The following is a 21,685-nucleotide window of genomic DNA, read 5'->3' on the forward strand; positions in this document are numbered from 1 at the left end:
ATGTTCTCTACCTGAGTCATGGGACACATTCAGGACTTCTACCAGCAACTCAAAAACCATTCTGGTATTTGCAGATGTGGAGAGTGCTCTTCTACAGGAAGAGATGAACAGAAAGAACAATGCTATTGGGAAGTCAAATGCTTTGAATGCACGCAGCAGGTCCAAAACACGTGGAAAAGACAAAGAAAGAGACAGGAGCAAGTCCCGCTCTAAGAGTGATCTTGTATGCAACTATTGTGGCAAGAAGGGACATATTGAGAAAAAGTGTTTTCAAAAGAAGAATGACCAGAGAGCCAAAGAAGGCAAGGCTCAAGGCAAGTCTAAGGGCAAAGAAAAAGAGGAGCTGAATGTTACTTATGTTAGTGACAGTGACAGTGGACATGAGATATGTTTCACCTCTTCACTGGAGGCTCATACACTTCATGCTGGTGATGGATCAGATATGTTTTCCTGGATTATAGATTCAGGTGCTTCCTTTCATGTGACATCCTACAGAGATCTGTTTGTCAGATATGCAGGAGGGCAGAAGGGAGTTGTCTTTCTTGGTGATAACCATGCATGTTCTATCATTGGTATAGGTGATGTCAGGCTTGTTCTTGAAAATGGCCAGCAGTTAATGCTTAAAGGGGTCAGGCATGTTCCTGAGGTGAAGAAGAACTTGATTTCCACAGGGTTGTTGGATGATGATGGTTATCTTACCACCTTTGGTAATCAGAAATGGAAAATCAGCAAAGGGGCAATGGCTATTGCCAGGGGTCCTAAGGTTGATACTTTGTACTCACTTCATGCTGGACATTGTCCGCATTCTAATGTAAATGCCACCGAGCTGCCAAAGATTTCATTGTGGCATAGCCGGCTTGGCCATATGAGTATTAAGGGAATGGAGCAATTGGCTCATTTTGGTTACTTGCCGAGTCTAAAATATTCAGATTTGCAGAAATGTGAATTTTGTCTCTACGGTCGTCAAGTACAAATACCTCATAAGAGAAGGTCAAATCAGAAATTACAGCTCTTGGAGCTAGTACATACAGATGTGTGTGAGATGCCTACACTCTCTTTAGGAGGTTCAAAGTACATACTGTCATTCATAGATGACGCCACCCGCAAAGTGTGGGTTTACACTCTCAGAAAGAAGAGTGATACGTTCAAGGCTTTCACTAAGTTTGTTGCACTGGTTGAAAATGAGACAGGCAAAAAACTGAAAGCCTTACGATCTGACAATGGTGGAGAGTACTTGTCCAAAGAATTTCAAGAATTCTGTGAGGCAAAGGGTATCCAAAGGGTGTTGTCTGCACCATATGATCCTCCACAGAATGGTACAGCTGAAAAAATGTTCAGGACCATTCAAGAGAAAGTCAGATCCATGTTGTCACATGCTGCATTGCCCCACACATTTTGGGCTGAAGCTGTAAAGACAGCTGTGCACCTTATTAACAGGTCACCAAACAAGAGACTATGTGGTGGTGTGCCTGAACAAGCATGGACGGGCAAGCCTCCGTCTTACAAACATCTACGGGTCTTTGGTTGTGTTGTGTATGTGCATGTACGCAAAGAGGACAGAACTAAATTGGATCCAAAGTCTCTAAAATGCATTTTCCTAGGATATGGTGACAAAGGTGAGATGGGCTACAGATTATGGGATCCCACAAACAGAAAACTTATACGCAGCAATGATGTCGTGTTTGATGAAACCATCATGTTCAAGGAGCCTGTTGTACAGCAGGAACCTTCAAAAGTAACTATTGATGATGACAGGCATCATGGGCAACACAGGAGGGCTGTAAATCAGCCATTACAGCAGCATAATCAGCCACTAAATGATGCTGCAGTAGGTCCAAATGGACAGCCAGACATGGCACATGATATCCAAATGGATGTACCACAGTTAGATGATCTTCCTGACATGCAAATGCAGCCAGAACAGGGTAATGAACAGGCTGGACAGCCACCTCATGATGATGATGGACATCAAGTTAGAAGGTCAACTAGACCATCACGGCAACCAGACAGATTCATTCCCGGCTTTGATTATTTGATGCTCACTGATTGTGGAGAGCCTTCATGCTACAGAGAGGCTAAGCAGAGGGCAGACAAGGTTCAATGGGATCTTGCTATGAAGTCTGAAATGGACAGTCTTCACAAAAATGGCACTTGGGAATTGGTACCCTTGCCTACAGGTAAGAAGGTACTTCCATGCAAATGGGTTTATCGACTTAAAGTCACACCTGGTGAAAAGCCAAGGCATAAAGCCAGACTGGTTGCCAAAGGGTTCAAGCAGGAATATGGTGTTGACTTTGAGGAGATATTCTCTCCCGTTGTCAAGATGACAACACTCAGAACTGTATTAGCATTGGTTGCACATGCAGATATGGATTTGGTCCAAATGGATGTCAAAACAGCATTTCTTCATGGTGATTTACATGAGGAAATTTTTATGCAGCAGCCAGAGGGTTTTACAGTGAAGGGCAAAGAGAAGCTTGTATGCAGACTGAAGAAAAGTCTTTATGGTCTAAAGCAGGCACCTAGGGAATGGTATCATAAGTTTGATACATTCATGCGAACCCAAAGTTACAGGAGAAGTGACATTGATCACTGCTTATATACCAAGAAAGCTTCAGATGGCAGTTTACTTATCCTCATTTTGTATGTGGATGATATGTTGATTGCTGGAAAATCTCATAAGGAGATGAATGCCTTGAAAAAGAGATTGCACCAGACCTTTGATATGAAGGATCTTGGTGATGCAAACCATATATTGGGTATGCGCATACTTCGGGATAGGGAAAAGCGGTTGCTATACTTATCTCAGAAGGAATACATTGGCAAGGTCTTGCAGAGATTTCACATGGAGGGGGGGAAGAGTATTGGTACTCCATTACCTCCTTATGTGAAAATCAGTGCTTTGGACAGCCCTCAGACAGATGCTGAAAGAGCTGAGATGTCAAAGATTCCGTATGCATCAGCTTGTGGCAGTCTCATGTATGCTATGGTTGCAACCAGGCCCGATATTGCGTTTGCAGTGGGAGTGGTTAGCAGATACATGGCTAAACCTGGCAAGAAGCATTGGAATGCAGTGAAAGGTGTCATGAGATACCTAAAGGGTACACAGGACTTGTGTATATGTTTCGGCAGTCAAGATGCCAAAGTGCAGGGTTATACAGACTCTGATTATGCCGGCCACCCTGATACCCGGAAGTCTACTACCGGCTATGTTTTCACTTTCACTGGAGGTGCAGTGTCGTGGGTATCTAGAATGCAGCAATGCGTTGCTTTGTCTACTACAGAAGCTGAATATATTGCAGCCACTGAGGCGTGCAAGGAAGCTATATGGCTATCTCGGCTAGTGACAGATTTGGGTTATCCATTGGAGATTCCATTGTTGCATTGTGACAGTCAGAGTGCCATACAGTTGGCACGTAATCCTGTTTTTCATGCAAAGACTAAGCACATAGATGTGAAATATCACTTTATCAGGGAGGTGCTTGAAAACAAGCAAATTAAGCTTGTTAAGGTGCATACAGATGACAATCCGGCAGATCTGTTAACCAAAGGGTTAGCTGCAGAGAGGTTTGCACACTGCAGATCTCTTATGGGTATTGGTTGAGGCCAATATTCTTTCTCTCCTTGAGGGCACACTGCCTTTAAGTGGGAGGTTGTTGGGGTAAAGGCACTGGCCACCCTATGTAAATAGTACTTCATGTTGTACTTTAATGTAGGACACTTAAGTACACTATGTACACATTTGTACTTAGATGTACTTAAGGGTTACTACCTTATCCATAATAGATATATATGTGTGTACTTGGGGAGGTACCACTCACTCATTGTGATTATCCCCACTATTGTGAGTGCAGTGAGTCTCTCTACTCCCTACTCACTCCGATTCTCCGTTAACCCCTAGGTTGGGTTGTGGTCGATTTATCCTTCTTGGCCTGCTTATGGAGTTCCTCATTCATAGCTCTCATATGGGCCCTAGTGATCACCTTTAGAGACACTAAAAAAACTTGGGCTCTCTCGTTGACTCAGCAAATTAATGATGGTCTTAGGATCCACGGCCCGTTCTAGGGGTCCTCATTGGATAGTCCTTGTAAAGGAGTTCCATCCTACAACTCTAACACAATGGAGCATTCGTGTTAGTGGCAGTTGTTGTGGGTCATCCTTATAGGGGAATTCCTTTAAGAAGTGAGGTACTTGGCATTTATAACAAGCCACCTGTTGGTTGGCTATATTTTTGTAGGGACACTCACTAGCTTGATGTGGTCCTTGACAAGTATAGCATAATTTGCATAGCTAGCCTACGGGTCAAGGTATTCATATCCCAAGCTCATTGCATAGTGGGAGCCATTTGGTACATCGGGATGTATTGTTAGTCCTGCATGATATAATGGTTTATCTGGTTAGACTAGTATAAGGGATGCTCCTATGGTGAGGAGTCATTTTTTGAAGGAGCATAATCTAGATCCTCCCACTCACTGGGTGGATCCTCAATTATCACATGTTCCATTGGGGTGGTCCAAGGTGGTGGAGGTTGAGGACCTAAAATAGGGGGATGGTAATGGGAGGTTGTGAGCCCTATATTGACCTTGGTTGGTCAAGGGGGCTCCTTGAATAGCTAGTTTCCCCTAATTAAATTTATTAGGTGATGCTGGTAAGGCCAGGCCCCTGCCTCTGTTAGTACATTGGCTAGGGAATAACCTTAGGATATCAACACTGAGATGTCTCATCATTTCCCTGTCTAGCCTCCGTCTAACACAATGAGCACAGTAGAGTGCCGACCTAGCCCTAAGGCAGTGGCACTCATTCATTGGGTGGTTGCCCATGCATAGACCACATGACACATTAACTCTTCTAGGGAATAGAAGAGGGTTTCTTGGGCCTTCCCTTTTCAATCCCCCCTTGAGTTGTTGGGCCACTCTATTCAATAGGTTGGTGGCCATCTCATCTATATTTACGCCCTTAGCAAGTGGAGTTTCCTCCTTGGCTTCACTTGCACTAATGGTTTTGCCTATGTGGGACACATCAAATGAAGCCACGTGTGACTTTTTTGATAGGGCCTTGTCCTTCATATTGTCATCTAAGAGCACAGCAACCTTGTTGCACAACTCAAATGACATGGGGTTCAAGGAGAAAACATGGTCATGAATTTTGATAGCCCTTAGCCCGATGAGGAAGCGTGGCAACAATCATCCATCGCTCATCCTCTCGTGAGGCTCACACAAGGGGAGTTCAAATTTTTTATCCTTGCAATAGATTCATGTGTAAGGTCTCGTGCTATTTCACCTCATACAACTAGTTGATAGGGCTCCACCTGGGACCAGTGGGGGCAAACCCCACTATAAATGTTTTTCTAAGCGTTTCCCAGTTGATCTTGTCTTCAGTGCTCAAAGCCCCATACCATTAGCCTACCTTCCCATCAAGGCTCAACCCAAATGTGTTCACTTTATCCAAGTCACCTATATCTTCAAAGGTCTCACAAATTTGCTCGAACCTTTCCACATGGGATACTGGATCTCCCTCTCCTAAAAATTTAATGATGAGCTAAGAGATAGAGACTAGTCTGCTCCTTGATAAGCTGGTATCCCTTCCAATAAAGGTTGGTGACAGTGGCCCCCTTCCTAGTTCTTGCACTAGGATCCTCATTGCCACATTCGTCGTTGAGTACTGTTTGCGGTAATTCTGCTCTTAAAGTGTTTGCAGTAATTCTGCTCTTAAAGTAGCAAGTTGTTGCATTAGTCCTAAAGTAGTGATTTCTGCGTCACTGCATTATCAGGTCAGTGCATTGCGTTAACCTTAATGCAATGACTCCTTAATGCAATGACTTTGATATAGCAATGAATTCTATATGTCAGTGACTTCAATAAAGGGGTGACTGGTAACGTGACAAGAAACTTAATGCAACGGGTTGGATATGGCAGCAGTGACTCTTATAGCACCGATTTAGTAGTCACTGTGTTAACCCTAATGCAACGAGTTGACCTCTGATCTAACAACTGTCAATTCAATTAATGCCATGTGTCAAGTAAGTGAGGTAGGCAAGGTAGGTGCTTCACAACAGTTAAAGTAGTGCGTCGTTGCATTATAAATGCAATGACTTCATGTAGTCGGTCTGGCTCTATTGCCCGACTGGCTTTTGATGATCCTTCTTAAGTTTTTGTGCAAGGTTTGTAATCTGTGGGGGCTATTACTCTACCTATTCTACCTACTTAGAACAAAAAACAACTTAAAAGTGCAAAATGAGATGGTTTCAAAGGGGTGACTGTCAACACACTCAAACCATACCAAAATTGATTGTAGCTTCACTCCTTAATGTTTTTTGTGTTGTTTGAATGCATACAACCCCTAGAAATCACCACTACTATCTATTCTTATGAATCAACACCAAACAACAACATAAAGAAAATTCTAACCAATCAAAAGGATTGAAAAACTAAAAAAGACAGCTTCTTCTTTTCCACACTCAATATCCACTCACACTTCACCTATACTCCTCTATCAATACTCCTAGTTAAGCTAGGAACAATGAGCAATGGGTGGTTAATGGAAGAAGGCTTATGCATTGCAAAAGCATACCTTGAACTCCCCACCAACAACGGTGCCAAAAATGTGTGGTCTTCGACAGTGACTCACTTGTCGTGGGGATCTTGGAGGAATGCCAAGGAAACTCTCCTCCTCTCGGTCCTTATGGGAGCAATGCAAGCATGAACCATCCTTGATTGTCATGCTCGAGACTTCCAGATTGTCGCAATGTATTTCCACGAGAGTGAAAAGGGGGAGGGGAGATGGGAGAAGAGAAGGGATGAGGGAAGAGTAGGGGGATAGAGTGGTAAACACAAGGGCACTACAAAGAAAGCAAGAGAGAACTCAAACACTTGGAAGAGAAAGAAAGAGCTGTATTTCCAATCTTATGCAAACAACAATGAAGACCAAAGTCAAAAATTTGGCCTTTTATACATTCCACCTTTTAAAGGGAAGGCCAACCCTTTCCTCTCTCTCTCTCTCTCTCTCTCTCTCTCTCTCTCTCTCTCTCTCTCTCTCTCTCTCTCTCATCTTTCTCCGCTCTATCTTGCAAAACATCTGGTGCTTGCATGAATTGTTAACCATGGTGGTCAACAAGACACCACAAGGAGAGGATAATCCAACACATAAGATTGGTATTAGCTATTAGCCTTATAAAGATCCTAGATGCTCTACTCAATACACCAAGGTTCCACCTATAATATAGGCAACTAAGTCTCCACAATCCGATCCAAGATTCAATCCTCTAATCATCCTGATGATAAAATCTCAACATAGAATATGCTTAAGCATGAATATGCATCATGTTAGCAACATAATCTGACATAAGGCTAATGCAAAAAATTTCAAGATAAGAAGGATTGCCATGGAATACGTAATATGTGACTCCCCCCATGCTTTTACCATCAATGGTATAAATTCTCTAAATTCTAGCTAGTATCGAGAAGAAGCCAAACAATAAAGACACTACTGAGAAGATCCAACTATGGGAGTCAAGAAATAAGAAGGCTTTAGACATCCTTGGAAGGGAATTAGGCAATAAGTACAATCACCACCTTGATTTAATGAAGCATGCATATGAGAGAAGAATCCATGATGGCCACCAGCTATTGGGAGGAGGTCCCCAATCTAGACATTCAAAAGGGTCTTAGTTTGGATTTCAGATGGTCATGATACATGCTAAGAAGCAAAGGGGCTACGGGTGGAACCGGAACCCACATGGCACATTATATAATAGTCGCCCCTTTTGCCTTGAGTTAGCATTAGGTCTTCGGTGCTCATAGTCCTCCATCCTAGCATCTATCCTGATCACCATCTAAGCTCTCATGTGAGAATGCATGGGTGGACAGCACAAGGATCAGTTGTATACCAGCATTTTTAGTATATCAAAAAAATATATTCTCTCTAGTTTTCTATTGTATACTTGCATCTCATTGTTCTCTTCCACTTCATACCATTTTCTTTGAAACAAAATATAGAATGTGAATGATTGATTGTTATGACTTACACGAGCACTGTTCATGAATTGATTCCAAATGTTACAATGCATGGTGGCTCATTTATTGCACTTTACTTCTACCCTTCAAAATTTTACTATATTGCCTCAATTCTATATGTGCTTAGGTCCTAGATGGTCTAGAGTAAGGAGAGGTGGTGCTTCAACTACTGAGTAGCACAAGTTTGGGGAAAAGCTATTTACCATACTCGCAAAGAGATCTATTACATAAACAAAATCAAATGGACACAAATGTGTAATAAGACAATGAATTAAAAGGATCCCTACCTAACATTCATCAACCTTAGACCACTTGCTTGTAATTAGTAAAAAACTTCCTACATTATATGCATCAATCTTAGACCACTCCCCTCAAACATATTATCTTTTCAATTGGGGGGACCTATTCTATTACAAAGAAAATGGAGATTATATCCTCATTTCATTGTGGGGGTTCACCTCATAGAAAGTTAGTGTACCACCTACATTCAAAAGGAGGGGTTTTTATTTCAATTTTAGGAATAAATTTAACAAGATTACAATAATAATAGTGGTTTTCTAATTCAGCTCTAGAAAAAAATCCATTAGCTCATAAGTAAAGAGAAGTGGTTTTATTAGGGAGAAATTTTCAAATGAGAGTTTTTAAAATACCCCTTGATACATAGAGTTTCTTAGTAGTGTACCTCTTGATCATTTCAATAGCATGTTAGGGTGAGTACAATAGTATAAGCTAATAATTTGAGAAATTCATGAATTGTTAAGCCATTCAAAACCAGACTTAAAAATTATAAGACAAATATAAATGATATGTACTACCAATATGTAATACATAATTGATGCCATGGATGTTTATAGAAGCTATACTTATATATTAATATAAAATCCTGGTAAAAGTTTATCGATTTAATATTTTTAGTTTCACATTATTGATAGAACATAGTACTTACTCTTATATATTTTTTCTTTTGAAATTTGAAATAAAAGATATTTATTCTCGTGAAACTTCAAAAAAATTTACATAAGAGTTTCAAATCCTGGAAAATGTGTCACATTTTTATTTTACTAGGGCATAAGAACTTTTGACACCAATATAAAAGTTTCACTGCTTAATGAAACTAACATGGAAAAAGTATCCATACTCATACATCTAACTCAAAGGGTTTATTAAAGAATACATAAGATAACATATGCATTCATTAAAGAGGCTTTCTATTAGACAATCTACAAAAGTACACTTACATAAAGAATTTTAAAATTGGATTTATAAAGAACTTAGAATTAGTAAACAACTAAAGTAAGGGCACATATATTGACATTCTAAATGCATGAGCTATCTAGGGATTTTACATAGTAAACCTAGGGCATCTAAACATTTTCAAGCTAGAGATTATGTTGTACCACCTAAACATTTTCTGTATGCCATCTAAGCAGATGTGAATACTGAGGACAATGAGTTAAGTGGCATTATCACTTCAGAAAATGTCTTTCTAGATGAAGACATGATAACCATAATCAACATTTCAACAAACAAGTGAAATCTCGAGCCGCCGACTTTTGAAGTTCCCATGTCAAGCAGATAGCAGATGCTTTCAGCCCACAAGGGCATGTTAAGAAAAAAGTAAGAACGGATGTTGAGAATGCACTCCATACAAAAATATGCATGTATCATAACTTTGAATGTAGCTCTTTCTTCTCCATTGATACACTTAGAAGAAAAGGTGCTTATGAAGACATTTAGATATAAGGATGCACTCCTACATACAAACATGTGCATGTATCATAGCTTTGAAAGTACCTCACATGTCACTTGGAGAAGAAATAAGTACTTCCATAGCTATCATAATGTAAGGTGTTAGTCCATAATCAATTGAATTCCAGGGGCACTCATAATGTTATAAAACAAAGCTTGGCATATGTGTGTCACAGTGGTGCATTTCATTGCTCAAGAAGCACTGAAACCATGAATTTTTTTCATCCATGTCACTACCTATTGATGGAAACTACTTCATCCTTGTCTTTACTTCTCCATGACAATATTGACAATGTGCACCTATGATTTTTGCATGTCATTACATGCCAAGTGTTGAAAATTGACCCACAAGATATGCCTCTCTTTCTCAATCTTTAGGGAGCAATTTCAAGCACATTTTATAAATTTCTCACATTAATACTTTGCTCATGCATTTGATACTCATAACGTAGCATAAAGGTAGCTCATGAAATGGTGTCTGATTGATCCCATCATCTTTGTGTCAGTTGTGCTATTGTAGCATGCTCTCTAGCATTAAACTTAGTAGAAATTTTCAATACCTTCGTAAGGCCTATTTGTCCTCTTGTCTAGTTGAACTCATAGTGGTACAACCATATCAAGACACAAATGCAAAGAACTTCCTTTTCAATGTGCTTTTTACCCCCCTCTTGATATTCTATTCTTGTGATATGATGCTCCAACATAGAAAACCCAACTTTTGCTATTGACTACAATGCATCATCTATCAAATATATGTTCCTTCATTGAAAGACAGCGCACACAATGAACACTTGCATTAACCTATAACTTTCAAGCATTTTTTTCTTTTCAGAGTCTACATTCAATGATGTCTAACAAGATCTTTCCTTGTATTGATTGCCATTGTCATGTTTCTGCATGCGTACCTTTGCACTTCCACATGCATTCCACATTGCACTCTTTTGATGTGACTATGCAGCATGTCAAACATTGTAAACGAAGGTGTTGCATCCATCCTCTTACAAGAGTTCCCCATGCTAGCATTAGTGGTCGTGTGTGCCAAAGACATTCTCCTTATTCTTCATTTCTCAACGTTTGATTGCCAATATAGCATGAATTCATGAAAGTGCACTTGCATTGACATAAGGTCCTAAACACACAATTATTTCTTAATTTGTGTTGTCTCTTTCAATGTATTCATGTCTTGTGTCTTAGCAGATAACTATCAAATATATTCTACATTGTTTTAATCATGTATGACCACTCTTTTCCGCACAACTTTCTCTATAGTAAAGAAGGATGCACAGCATTATGTGGAGTGGCTCCCATTTTGCTAGTATTTTTTTATTTAAAAATCAAATATTATAATGCCTTCATATGTATTTATTTGATTTCTCAAGAGGGAAAAAATCACATATAGCTTGATTTCTCAAGGATTAATAACCCTAAATCCTTTGAAATTCAAAAATGACTTTTATGAATTTTCCAAAAGAAAGATATGAATGTACAAACATAAAGATAGTAAAATTTTGATTAATTTTCTTTTTTGGATGAACTCAATAGTCATGCTTCAAAAGTTATAAGCACTTAATTTGTTGTAGATTAAGGCCATATTAATGAGAACCTAATTTGGTGTAGATTAAGGTCATATTAATAAGAAAACTAACCCCATTGTTCGCTAGTTGGATGGTTAAGGCATTGGGCTATATGAAAGAGGACTTGGTCTCAAATCTTGCACAAGTGACTCATACAAGTTGCAATGTATCTTCAAGGTAAGTGCTAAGCGCACGCAAGCAACAATGTAGGGTAGACAGAAGGCTTAACGCACAAACAACACCACCAACTAGCAAGATACTACAAAAAGGTAAGCAAGACACCTACAACAACCTAGCAACACAAGCTGCAAGCAACGTCCAAGAACAACATAAAGCTAATAAACACGCAAATAGGCGATTGGCAAATGACATCACTAAAACAAGGCCACTGATTTCAAATAAGCCCTACAGTAGCAAGAACAACACGAAAAATAAGAAGACTCACCTCAACAAAGACGACACAGACACGACACTAACCTCCACACCTTCAAGAGATAAATTGTGTGGCTTGATGCACCACATCAACCTACGACAACAAACACAACATGAAAAATAACCTTGACAAAGACGAGACAGGCATGACAAATGATCTCCACAACTTCTTCAAGAGATAAGCCACATGCATGGCCTAGTGTCACATGGAAAATCAACTCAAATAGAATAGGGTTGATTAGACTACCACGTGGTAGATCAACCACATCATGAAGTGCTACATCAACATGCCATGTGACACCAACACACACACTGCCTACTAAGCACGGTTTTGACCCCTCTTCTTGATCAGAACTTTGTAGAATAATGTTAGCATGTGATCTAAAAGAAAAATGATTAGCATAGCAAATAACATGGCATCCACCAACATGCATATAAGACACATAAAGAGAGAAAGAACAAAGCATCATGCAATGAGTATCAAATCCACATCAAAGGAGCCACCAAAGCACTAAGGATCAACATGCCCACCAGCATAGACAAGAATACCTCAACAAAAGCCCTAACAACCCTTAAGAAGCAAAAAGCATTGAAGACATGTTGGAGTTGGAACTTAACAAAGAAGATAAGTATCATAACCCAACTAGAGACATCACAGATCATCTAAGAACCACTTTGGTTCAGAGTGCATTGGATAGTCCAACACCCTTCAACATTGAATGACAACTCTATGAGGATGCAGAGGTACTCGCAAGTTCTCCAAGGTTTGCACCAACAAGCAAAATATGGGTGAAATCCAGGAAAGGATTTCTTGTCTCACGAGAGGCAATACTAACATTTCAATGGGAGAATTTTCTCTGTTGCCTGATAGCGCAGCATTTGCATGAAGTGGATGTATAATTTAAGGGCCATGAAAGCTGAGGGGTTGATCTCTTCACATAATGAAGAGGTGAGAATGCATGTGCACCTTTTTATACCTTGGTTATCACTACTCCCAAAATAAGAAGGCTTCAATAAATCAGAGGAGCCTCACATGCAGTGGTTGCAACCGAAAGATCCCTTGTGCAAACTTGATTACATTAAAGTCTGAGCTCACAAAGCTTCTAACCTTAAACACAAACCTGCTGCACTTATTTGGTCGTATGGAGTGAGCAACAAATTATTTCCAATAGAGTATGGTCTGAGAGGGTATTACGTAACAGCAAGTTGATCGCATGTGCTTCAAATCCATCAAAAAATCCAATGTAAAATAACCTCGACCAGTTTCACATGAAGCTCACATGTTTGCTCCCACAGTGAGTTTTCTCTGAAATCTCTACATTGCTGACATCCAAAAATAGGTCCTACAAAAAGCGTGAATTGTGTACACTGCAAATATGACAGGACTTTCGTTCACACAATTCCCTTGAAAAATTTTGTTATCAAGTGGATAGATTCATACTCCATTGAAAATATGACAGGACTTTCATTCACACGATTCCCTTCAAAACTTTTGTAATCAAGTGCATAGATTCATACTCCATTGATATTCCAGATAAAAATCCGAACTAATCCTGAAACTCCCGGCTATCTTAAAATAACGAGCTTTAGTCAACTTGACATTTGAGGGGTAGCACAAGGTAGCAAGACATGTTATGAAGTCTTCCAAGAGCAAATAAATTAAGAAAATGGGAGAACACCTTCATTGAAAAGTAATTACTAAATAGTACAGTAGTGTGGACATAGAAGAAAAACCCTGGTTAGCCAAACAAAAAAGATGTAACAATGCGAAAGCAGCTATATCATTAGATTATCAGACTAAGGAACACTGTTCTTTCCTACTTAGGGCTTCAGTAACTACAGGACAACAAAGAATTCAGAGAGACTTGCTACCACTGCAAGCTAATACTGATAATTAGACAAAAATACCACAAAATAGGTAAAACAATACTTAGACCAGACACAATCGTGAGAGCACATTTTCTCCCCAATGAATACTTTCTCAATGTTACTCACAATAAGGTTTCCCAAATGTAAATTTTACTGCATTAAAGATAGCTTGCAACTATTCAATCCCATCTTCAGGAGCAGTGCCTTAACAATGTCTTTCACAGTAAGGGATCTTCCAACTATGGAGTTCGTTCCATTATGAACTGTCCATATAAGATCTCATCCTCACGAGTGCTGAATTCAAACCCTTTCACAAAAAGGGTTTTCGCAAATGCAGACTTGATTCCATTATGTGCTTCCACAGGTATAACATGGGCAGCATTTACATTGCTTCTATCGTAGCCCACAAATCAACGAGCCCTCTGTACTGGTTATGCATAACCTTTGGGCAGCTCAATATGACCAAATTTAGATAGGCTAAAGCGCCATTTGCTGCTACAGAGGGGTTGTACAATTAAATATCCATGGAAGACTAAATGAATTAGCACAACATAACAACAACAGATCAAACACTATTGACCTTAAATTGGAAGATGTAGAGGAAAATTAGGATCCAGGCTCTTTAAGAATCACTTGCATCTTGAGAATCTGGAGCGTTCATTTGTCGCCCGCTCAGATAAGAAATGCACTTGTCGAGAGCTCTCCGCATCCATTCGTATCGGCAATGCTCTATCGCCTCAGCTACAGTGTACTGAAAGGATATATCTGTGTGTCAGCCGCAAATACACAGAGCATACACGCATAAAAGAAACATATATGTCTAGATGAATCCAGGAACATGCCGAAGCTCATCCTCAGAAAACACAAGTTTGAAAACCATAAACTCCATTACATAGCATAAACTCCATTACTCAGAAAACACAACAAGTTTAAAAACCATAAACTCCATTACACAGAGCATACACGCATAAAAGAAACATATATGTCTAGATGAATCCAGGAACATCCCGAAGCTCATCCTCAGAAAACACAACAAGTTTGAAAACCATAAACTCCCATTACATTACCTACTATGACATCCCAGACCAACATCATCAGCCGCAGACACACTTTACATATCCACACACTCACATATACTTGAGCATCCAGTTATATTATACAAAGATCTTTGTATAAGTTTCTGTCAGCAATCCAGAGGTGAAGGGCAGACTCAGCCATGAAAGAGACTAGCAAAAAAGGAGATGGCTAATCCAAAAAAGTCCACATTCTCCTGCTTGTGAAGACCATACAAAAGAAACATTTCCAAAAACTGCCCAAGTGCATCACTGATGATTTTCTTAAAACTATATGAAAAGATTCCAAGACTGTAACTTCAGATTTTTCCACTTTTCAAAATTGGACACTTTTAGACAGCCAAACAGGCCACGTATCACTTTTCAAGACTACAGGCCCAAAAGGGAGACAGTGTCCATGAGAAGCACAGATCACATTGTCTTGAACATCATGCAATGCCTCCTTGGGTACTTAATTTCAGATATGCGTGGGCACGTAGATAAAAGACCAAGTGAGGATAAAAGGGTAATTGAACAACCAACTGGTCTGTCTCTGACAGACCCACACGTTGGCTTAAAACATGGCTGCAGGGAGTCTCTCAACGTTCTTGCAGGCTCACTCCTAAGCTCTGTCCCCTAGACCTGAGGGTGGTACATTGGAGCAGCAGCAAAACAGTCCACTGCAAGATTTGCAGTAAGCTTTATAAATTGCACTCTTTATTAACATTCATATGTCCTGAAGCAACAAATAAGGCAGTGATTTACATTCTAGGGCTCAATAGATTCAGGCAGAGGATAACTATTCTGCAATTACATTGTTATTTTCCCTCAATCAGACCACTGGTATCATTGCATTTCAAGAATCCAGCTCCCTTTCTTTAAGTTTTCCCTTGCAGATGATCTAGGACCGACTGATTGGCTTCTGTTACACACATTCGTCCAAGCTCTACAGTCAAGTTAAGCACACCATTGCATTTTGACAACAAGCTTCTAAGTTTCGCATAACATAACTGCACAGCCAACTGACTGCCTCATGTCAGAAATAGAGCAACATATATACAGACCGTATAGCCAAACCTTGACTCTTATAGAATGTGTTTTATATTGAGGCATTCAAAACATACCCATTGCCGTTGCCGAGCATGCTGTTCAGGCCAGGTGTCCAGCTGCTCTGTTACAGCAAGAGCGAACATATGAGCACGACATAGTCCTTCAGGACTACAACCTCCCTGCTGTCGCTTGCTCTTGAAATCCCATGATCCTAGACTTCCCTGCAAATTATTCAGAAAGAATCTATCAGAACTTCCACACAACATCAGAATCCACAACATGATACTCGTTCAGCTGACAGTAAACTAGATGCTACTTCACATTTGACTAACAAGATTACACTCGCTAAACAGTGCACCCATCGCTCAAAGAGTGACTGACTTCCACTCAGTACTCTCATGCCATTGGATCAAACAGGCCCTAATGTAACTAAGAAAGGGCCTTAAAGAGAACACTTGCAAAGAGGGACAATATATGGGGATGCAGGTGGTGCCCCTGCCCCAAAGTCCCTAAATCATTTCTAGACCATGTCAGAAGAGGAGGGCGGCAAGAGAGCAATGCTCTATCCTGTTCAGTGCAGCCAGAAAACGCATTTCGCACACATGAAACATGTAGAAACGTTTCTAGGCAAAATGCCAGTGCATTGGGTGAAACGCCCTGGTGCCAGTGTTACTCTTTTGAGTGTGCTCATTGGGTATTTCACACTGAGAGAGAGAATCTGGAGATTATTATTTATGTTTGATATATAATTAATATAAAATACAATTTTTAAACCCGTATCTAGCCGAAACGCCTGGCAAAACCTAGAAATGTTTCTCGAAACGTTTCTTGTGACACTGATTCCTGTTGTAACTTTACACGTTGTATCCATGACATTGCGAGGGCTGCTATATACACGTTTCCATGAAGTGTTTAATTACAAACCCAGAATGCAGGAACATAAGATGAATTATATATTCCTCCATATCATACATCTACATCCAACTTGCCATCACTTATACTAAAAAGCCTGATCATGGGATTTGACAGCGCACACAAGGAGCTGCAGCAGTATCCATTATTATTAACGATACAACTTAGCTTATTTTCTCCACACACACAAAAAATACTACAGAAGCACAAGGAGGCTTTTCGTGTTCTCAAAATTTCAGCCTACAAAAATCAGCAGCATGCAAGTCTGCTTCAGTCCAGGTAAAAGAATATTCAACTTCACATATCAGACGAGGGATACAGAGCCTTCACAAACAAAGAGTTGCCAGCTTGTTGTGAATCAATCTTGTGCCCAGAAAACAGAATGAACTTCTCAAATACAAGACGAAGGTCCAACCACGACATTCACCTTCAGTTGACCACGAACACCTGCTTCCTCAAGAGCTTCCCGACATGCAGCTTCCTCAACTGTTTCATCAGTCTCCCAACCGCCCTGTCACACAAGACATAGAAAGTAATATAAGTAAGAAATGTTAATGTAGGATTTACAATGAATTAGTATCAAAGACAGCCCTTGGAGTTGTGCTGAAAAAGTGATTGCTAGCGAGCCCTGATCCTTATGAATCATTTCACAAGTTTCCAATTACAAACTGAGACAACAAGAAGGACTTTTTCCCCAGCGGAGCGATTCCGCTGAGAAATAGAGAAAAAGACGGGTTGGGATGGAGTTCGCTGAGAAATGGAACAGCAGAGGGTGGAGCTTCACCAAAAGAAAACTGCCTGACAACCTTCATCGACCACCTAATATGAGATGGTGTTTAAGAGAGAGTTCACACCTTAGGAAATAGCAGGCCTGGCCCACCCTGCGTGGTAATCATGAGTACTTCAAGCATTTGCTGTACATTACCATTGACAGGACTGTCGGATCTGTATCTGAAGGGTACACAGCTGTTTGACATTTTTAACAAAAGGTAAGAATAATGCAAACTAGGCGATGTTCTATTGAGAGGAAAGAAAAAGTCCAAGAGAAGAACGGGAAGGTAAATGAATACATTAAGACGTGCGCCGACGACAATCGAGATCAACGAGAAAAAGAATTCAGCTTCTCACCCCGCAACCAACCGGTACCCACGTTCATAGCGCTGCTGATGGCGTCCTGTCCGAGCCACCAATGACATTACTCTACCCGGTTGTGGAGATTGAAGGCCAGGATCACTCCGAGGACTGATCACCTGTCCGTTACTAGAACCAACTCTAGGGAGGTCGCAGCAGTCGTCGCTCGTGTCTTCCGTAATAAGAGACATATGCAATGATGAAATTACAAACTGTGCAAATGACGTTGTTTCTCCGGTCCTCTGGAAATCGTGTGCTACCCCCGCTTTGAAAAGAATGGTAAGATCAAATTATTAACTTCCGGTAAAGAACATTCAGATTGATTAAATTAGATCTGTTGGAAGAGGCTGCGCTGGCGAGGAAACGTAAAACATATGATTCCCTCGCCAAAGAGGTCTTCTTCATGGAATGGTGAGCTCTTCAAAGGCAGGAAGAAGAAAAATTGCGCAAAGCAGCGAGGCGGCAGGGCATTGGTCAACGGGAAAGCAGCAATTGTGGAAAAATGGAGAGGGATGGAAGAGCGATTGGGGCGAGGCAAGTGAAAACGGAGTGATGGGAAATCCGGAGCGCCATGAAAGCGAAGGGAGAGTGGAGGAAAGGAGAGAACATTGGGGAAGCGAGAAGACGATGAGGAAGGAAGGAGGAGCTATGGAGGGTGTGGCTATGGCGATCTCAAAGAGAAGATACAGAGCTTGCAAGGTGCCCCCAAGAAAAAAAAAACAGTATGTTTCTCTGCACAACATAAGCTAAACCCTAATTTTGGGTTAGCATCAAATGCCAACTCCCTCTTCACATCAAATGCTTCTTTCCCCCTCCATCTCTTACCTTTGTCTGGCCTAGGCTCCTCCTTTTATATCTGCTCTTTGAACTTGCCAATGTCACATGGCCCCTCCCTCCCTTGCCTCACCCCTTCTTCGGTTCCCACGCCAGCTTCCTCACTCCTTCCCCACTTCGCCCCTAGCCCCTCTCCCTCCTCCTCCATCCACAATATCTGCCCCAACCATGCAGCAAGAGTACACCTTCTTTTGGGTAGGATCTTATCCTTCCGCACCATATCTTTCTTTTCCCCTTCCACCAACACTCCTCCATTGCGGCTTGCGTGACTTTCACACAAACACAAAAAAATTATTCGTCGATTATTCAAAACTCATTTCACGGGCTTTTCACTTGTCCCCTACCCATACAAGCTGGGAAAAATAATATTTCTTTAAAAGAAAAGCACAAGGAGGTTAAAAGAAAACTAAGTCATGAGAAGCAATTGAAAAGCATAAGGAGGTTAAAAGAAAACTAAGTCATGAGGAACAATTGAAAAGCTATCATAATAGCTTTTACCATACGAGCTTTTCCTTATAACATTTACAATACAAAATATACCTTAATAGCTATGTATGTCAAAAAGCTACCTTTTACCACATGTACAATTGAGTGTGTGGGAGGGTAATGGGCCACAAATGGGCATCAGTGCTAATAGGTGACTCATCACCTGCACATTAGATCCACAATCAATCATAATGGAATCTCACAACAAAAGTAAGCTCATAAAGTGTTGACTATAGCACAAAATTAGAGAGAGTCTAACACACAAACGGAATCGTTACGTGCAAAATCAAGATGCAATAGAAGGAGACATAAAGATTTGAAGGACCATGCTACATGGCCTTGCCTTACAGGCAACAATGTTGCTCATCCGTCGACTAAAAGGATCCATCATATGATCATTGGTAAAAATACATCAGTACCTTAATAAAAAGCCCAGGGGACTCACAAGAGGAAACTTATAATATCACGTGAGTGTACAATAGGGGGGTTTTTTTTAATGAGGCATAAGCTTATACATTAGGGGTGGGGGGCCTTTTATTTTTTCCCAATATTGAATTTAAGTTAGGGGGATCATGCCATATTTAAGAGGGGGGACATAGTATAGGCTATCTTGGATAACTGGTCCAAACAAGTTTGGTTTTGTGTATGGTTTTAAATAGTCATAGGGAAAGTAATCTAAATTTTCTTATTGTGTGATCTAAATGCTTGAGAAAGAACGTAGATTTAAGGAAAGGGGGGACATAATAGAATTTTGGTGGTATCTTATAATCTTAAATAGGGGTGTTTTATCATCCTACATGGATCTTAAATAGGGGGTTTTCTTGAAGTTCATGCACGCAGGTGACGTCCCCCTTTCATGAAGAGTGAATCCCCCGGGATAAAAAGCAAGAAAAACACAATAACAAGGGCCTTTTCCCATCTATCATTATGTTATGTTAGTAAACTTAATTAACTACTTTAGCTCCATTAAAGTCACCCCTAACAACACAATTCCATTTCCATTGGTACCCATTCTGCAGAACATAACATCATTTTAACAATAAATATTTGCACAAACTTTACACTTTGATTCCATTCTCTAAGCTTACTATCACAATGGCTTCTTCTTTTCAATAGCTTTCAAGCACGTCCCCATATTGTATAGTTTTGGTTTGGTCTTAAACCTTAAAATTTATTCACAAAAGTCTCAAGTAAAATAGCATGCCAATTGTCCACCAATAAGTTAAATCCTTGTTTTTTATATTTCAACTTGTTTCCCTTCATAAAAGTCCATACAATATCTATTTCTTGGGGTTAAATTTTCAAGCATCTGTACCATGCCAGTAAGAGATTTAACATCAATTAACCCCTTGAATCCCAATCAAAAGATACACTTTCATTAAATCCTTAACTAGTCCTCCTTAACGTACGAGTATTGGCAATAGGCCCTAGCAAAGCTAGAAATGGAAAAAATCCACAATAAATCCATGCAAGGCAATCAACTAAGAGCTAATGTTATTTTCACCTGTCAATTTATGGCAATCCAAAGGTAATTATACTAAATAATGAATTTAAATACTAAAGTAGATCCCAACCCCACTTGTGTTCATGTTTGGGGTTCTTTCCTAGACTTAAACTACATGTTCTCTCGTGTAGCATTAAAATATTATGATGGGCTCAAATAATTATCGCCTAATTGTTGCCATTATTGCTTCCACCCCTATGTATATGTGTGCATTGACATGGTTTCTAATGCCAAACATTTTCGTGATGTTTACCTTATCTATTTTCTTTCAGAAGCATCATCGTGATGCACTTCTTCTTACATAACTCAATGTATACTTTATCTATGCACATCATCATCATGTACTTCTCCTTACATAACTCTTAGATCATACGAAAGGTGCATGTTTGTTCTATTCACAGCAAGGTTCTTTTTTGCTTCAAATTATATATGACATCTTCCATAACTTTCTTAGCTTGTGCATACTTTATGCATCTATATCTAGAATATAGTTTTTTCCTTGAATAGCCACACTTTAGTGACATGGGTAACTATCACTACATAGTTAAAGATTATATGAGGCTATCAATTAATTTTTATTGTATGTACAAGGCATCACAAAAATACGTAGCATGTGTGGTAGTGTATTGTAAAGACACGTACTCAAATTATATAAGCTAGCGTATTATATCCCCTAAGTCATGCAAAAAAGCAAATTTCTATTAATTAGTTTGGGAGGGTAATTAAGGCTTGTGTGCGAGAGAGCATCCATGTCAAATCCTCATCTATCCTTTGATATGTACGTACTTTTCCAAATGAGGCTCTTAACCATAGGCACAAAGGATTAATGTGTATACCACTTTAAGAGCAAATCAATGTGAATTTCCAAACCAAAAATAATTGGCTCTTAGCCATAGCTTTCCTATAGTTTGCAAAATTAACATATGTAAAGGCATAGGAAGCAAGGTTAAGTGGCCCTTAGTAGTCCAAAACTCTACAAAGAACCAAAATATTTAACAAGGAGGGGGGCTAAAGAGAATAGGTGTGAGGAAGCCATGGCAGCCCTGTGGTAGGTCTGCCTACCTACTTGAGTGGCGGCCC

At 39.9% G+C, this 21,685-nt stretch overlaps 1 protein-coding gene across 1 annotated transcript; it reads right to left on the minus strand.

The window, feature by feature from the left end:
• Window positions 1-13,730: 13,730 nt before the first annotated feature.
• LOC147892226 (nudix hydrolase 16, mitochondrial-like) lies at window positions 13,731-18,477 on the minus strand. The gene is made up of 5 exons (XM_087388034.1): window positions 17,779-18,477; window positions 17,505-17,616; window positions 17,078-17,161; window positions 15,813-15,959; window positions 13,731-14,387 (listed from the first exon to the last, which is right to left on the minus strand). Exons 1-5 carry the CDS (start codon window positions 17,970-17,972, stop codon window positions 14,259-14,261), a joined length of 666 nt encoding a protein of 221 aa, XP_087244160.1. The 5' UTR covers window positions 17,973-18,477; the 3' UTR covers window positions 13,731-14,258.
• Between the last annotated feature and the right edge of the window lie 3,208 nt (window positions 18,478-21,685).

The sequence above is a fragment of the Dipteris shenzhenensis genome, chromosome 17, assembly GCF_047967505.1.
Source record: "Dipteris shenzhenensis isolate YYH24624 ecotype China chromosome 17, Dip_SZ_1.0, whole genome shotgun sequence".
Taxonomy (NCBI): domain Eukaryota; kingdom Viridiplantae; phylum Streptophyta; class Polypodiopsida; order Gleicheniales; family Dipteridaceae; genus Dipteris; species Dipteris shenzhenensis.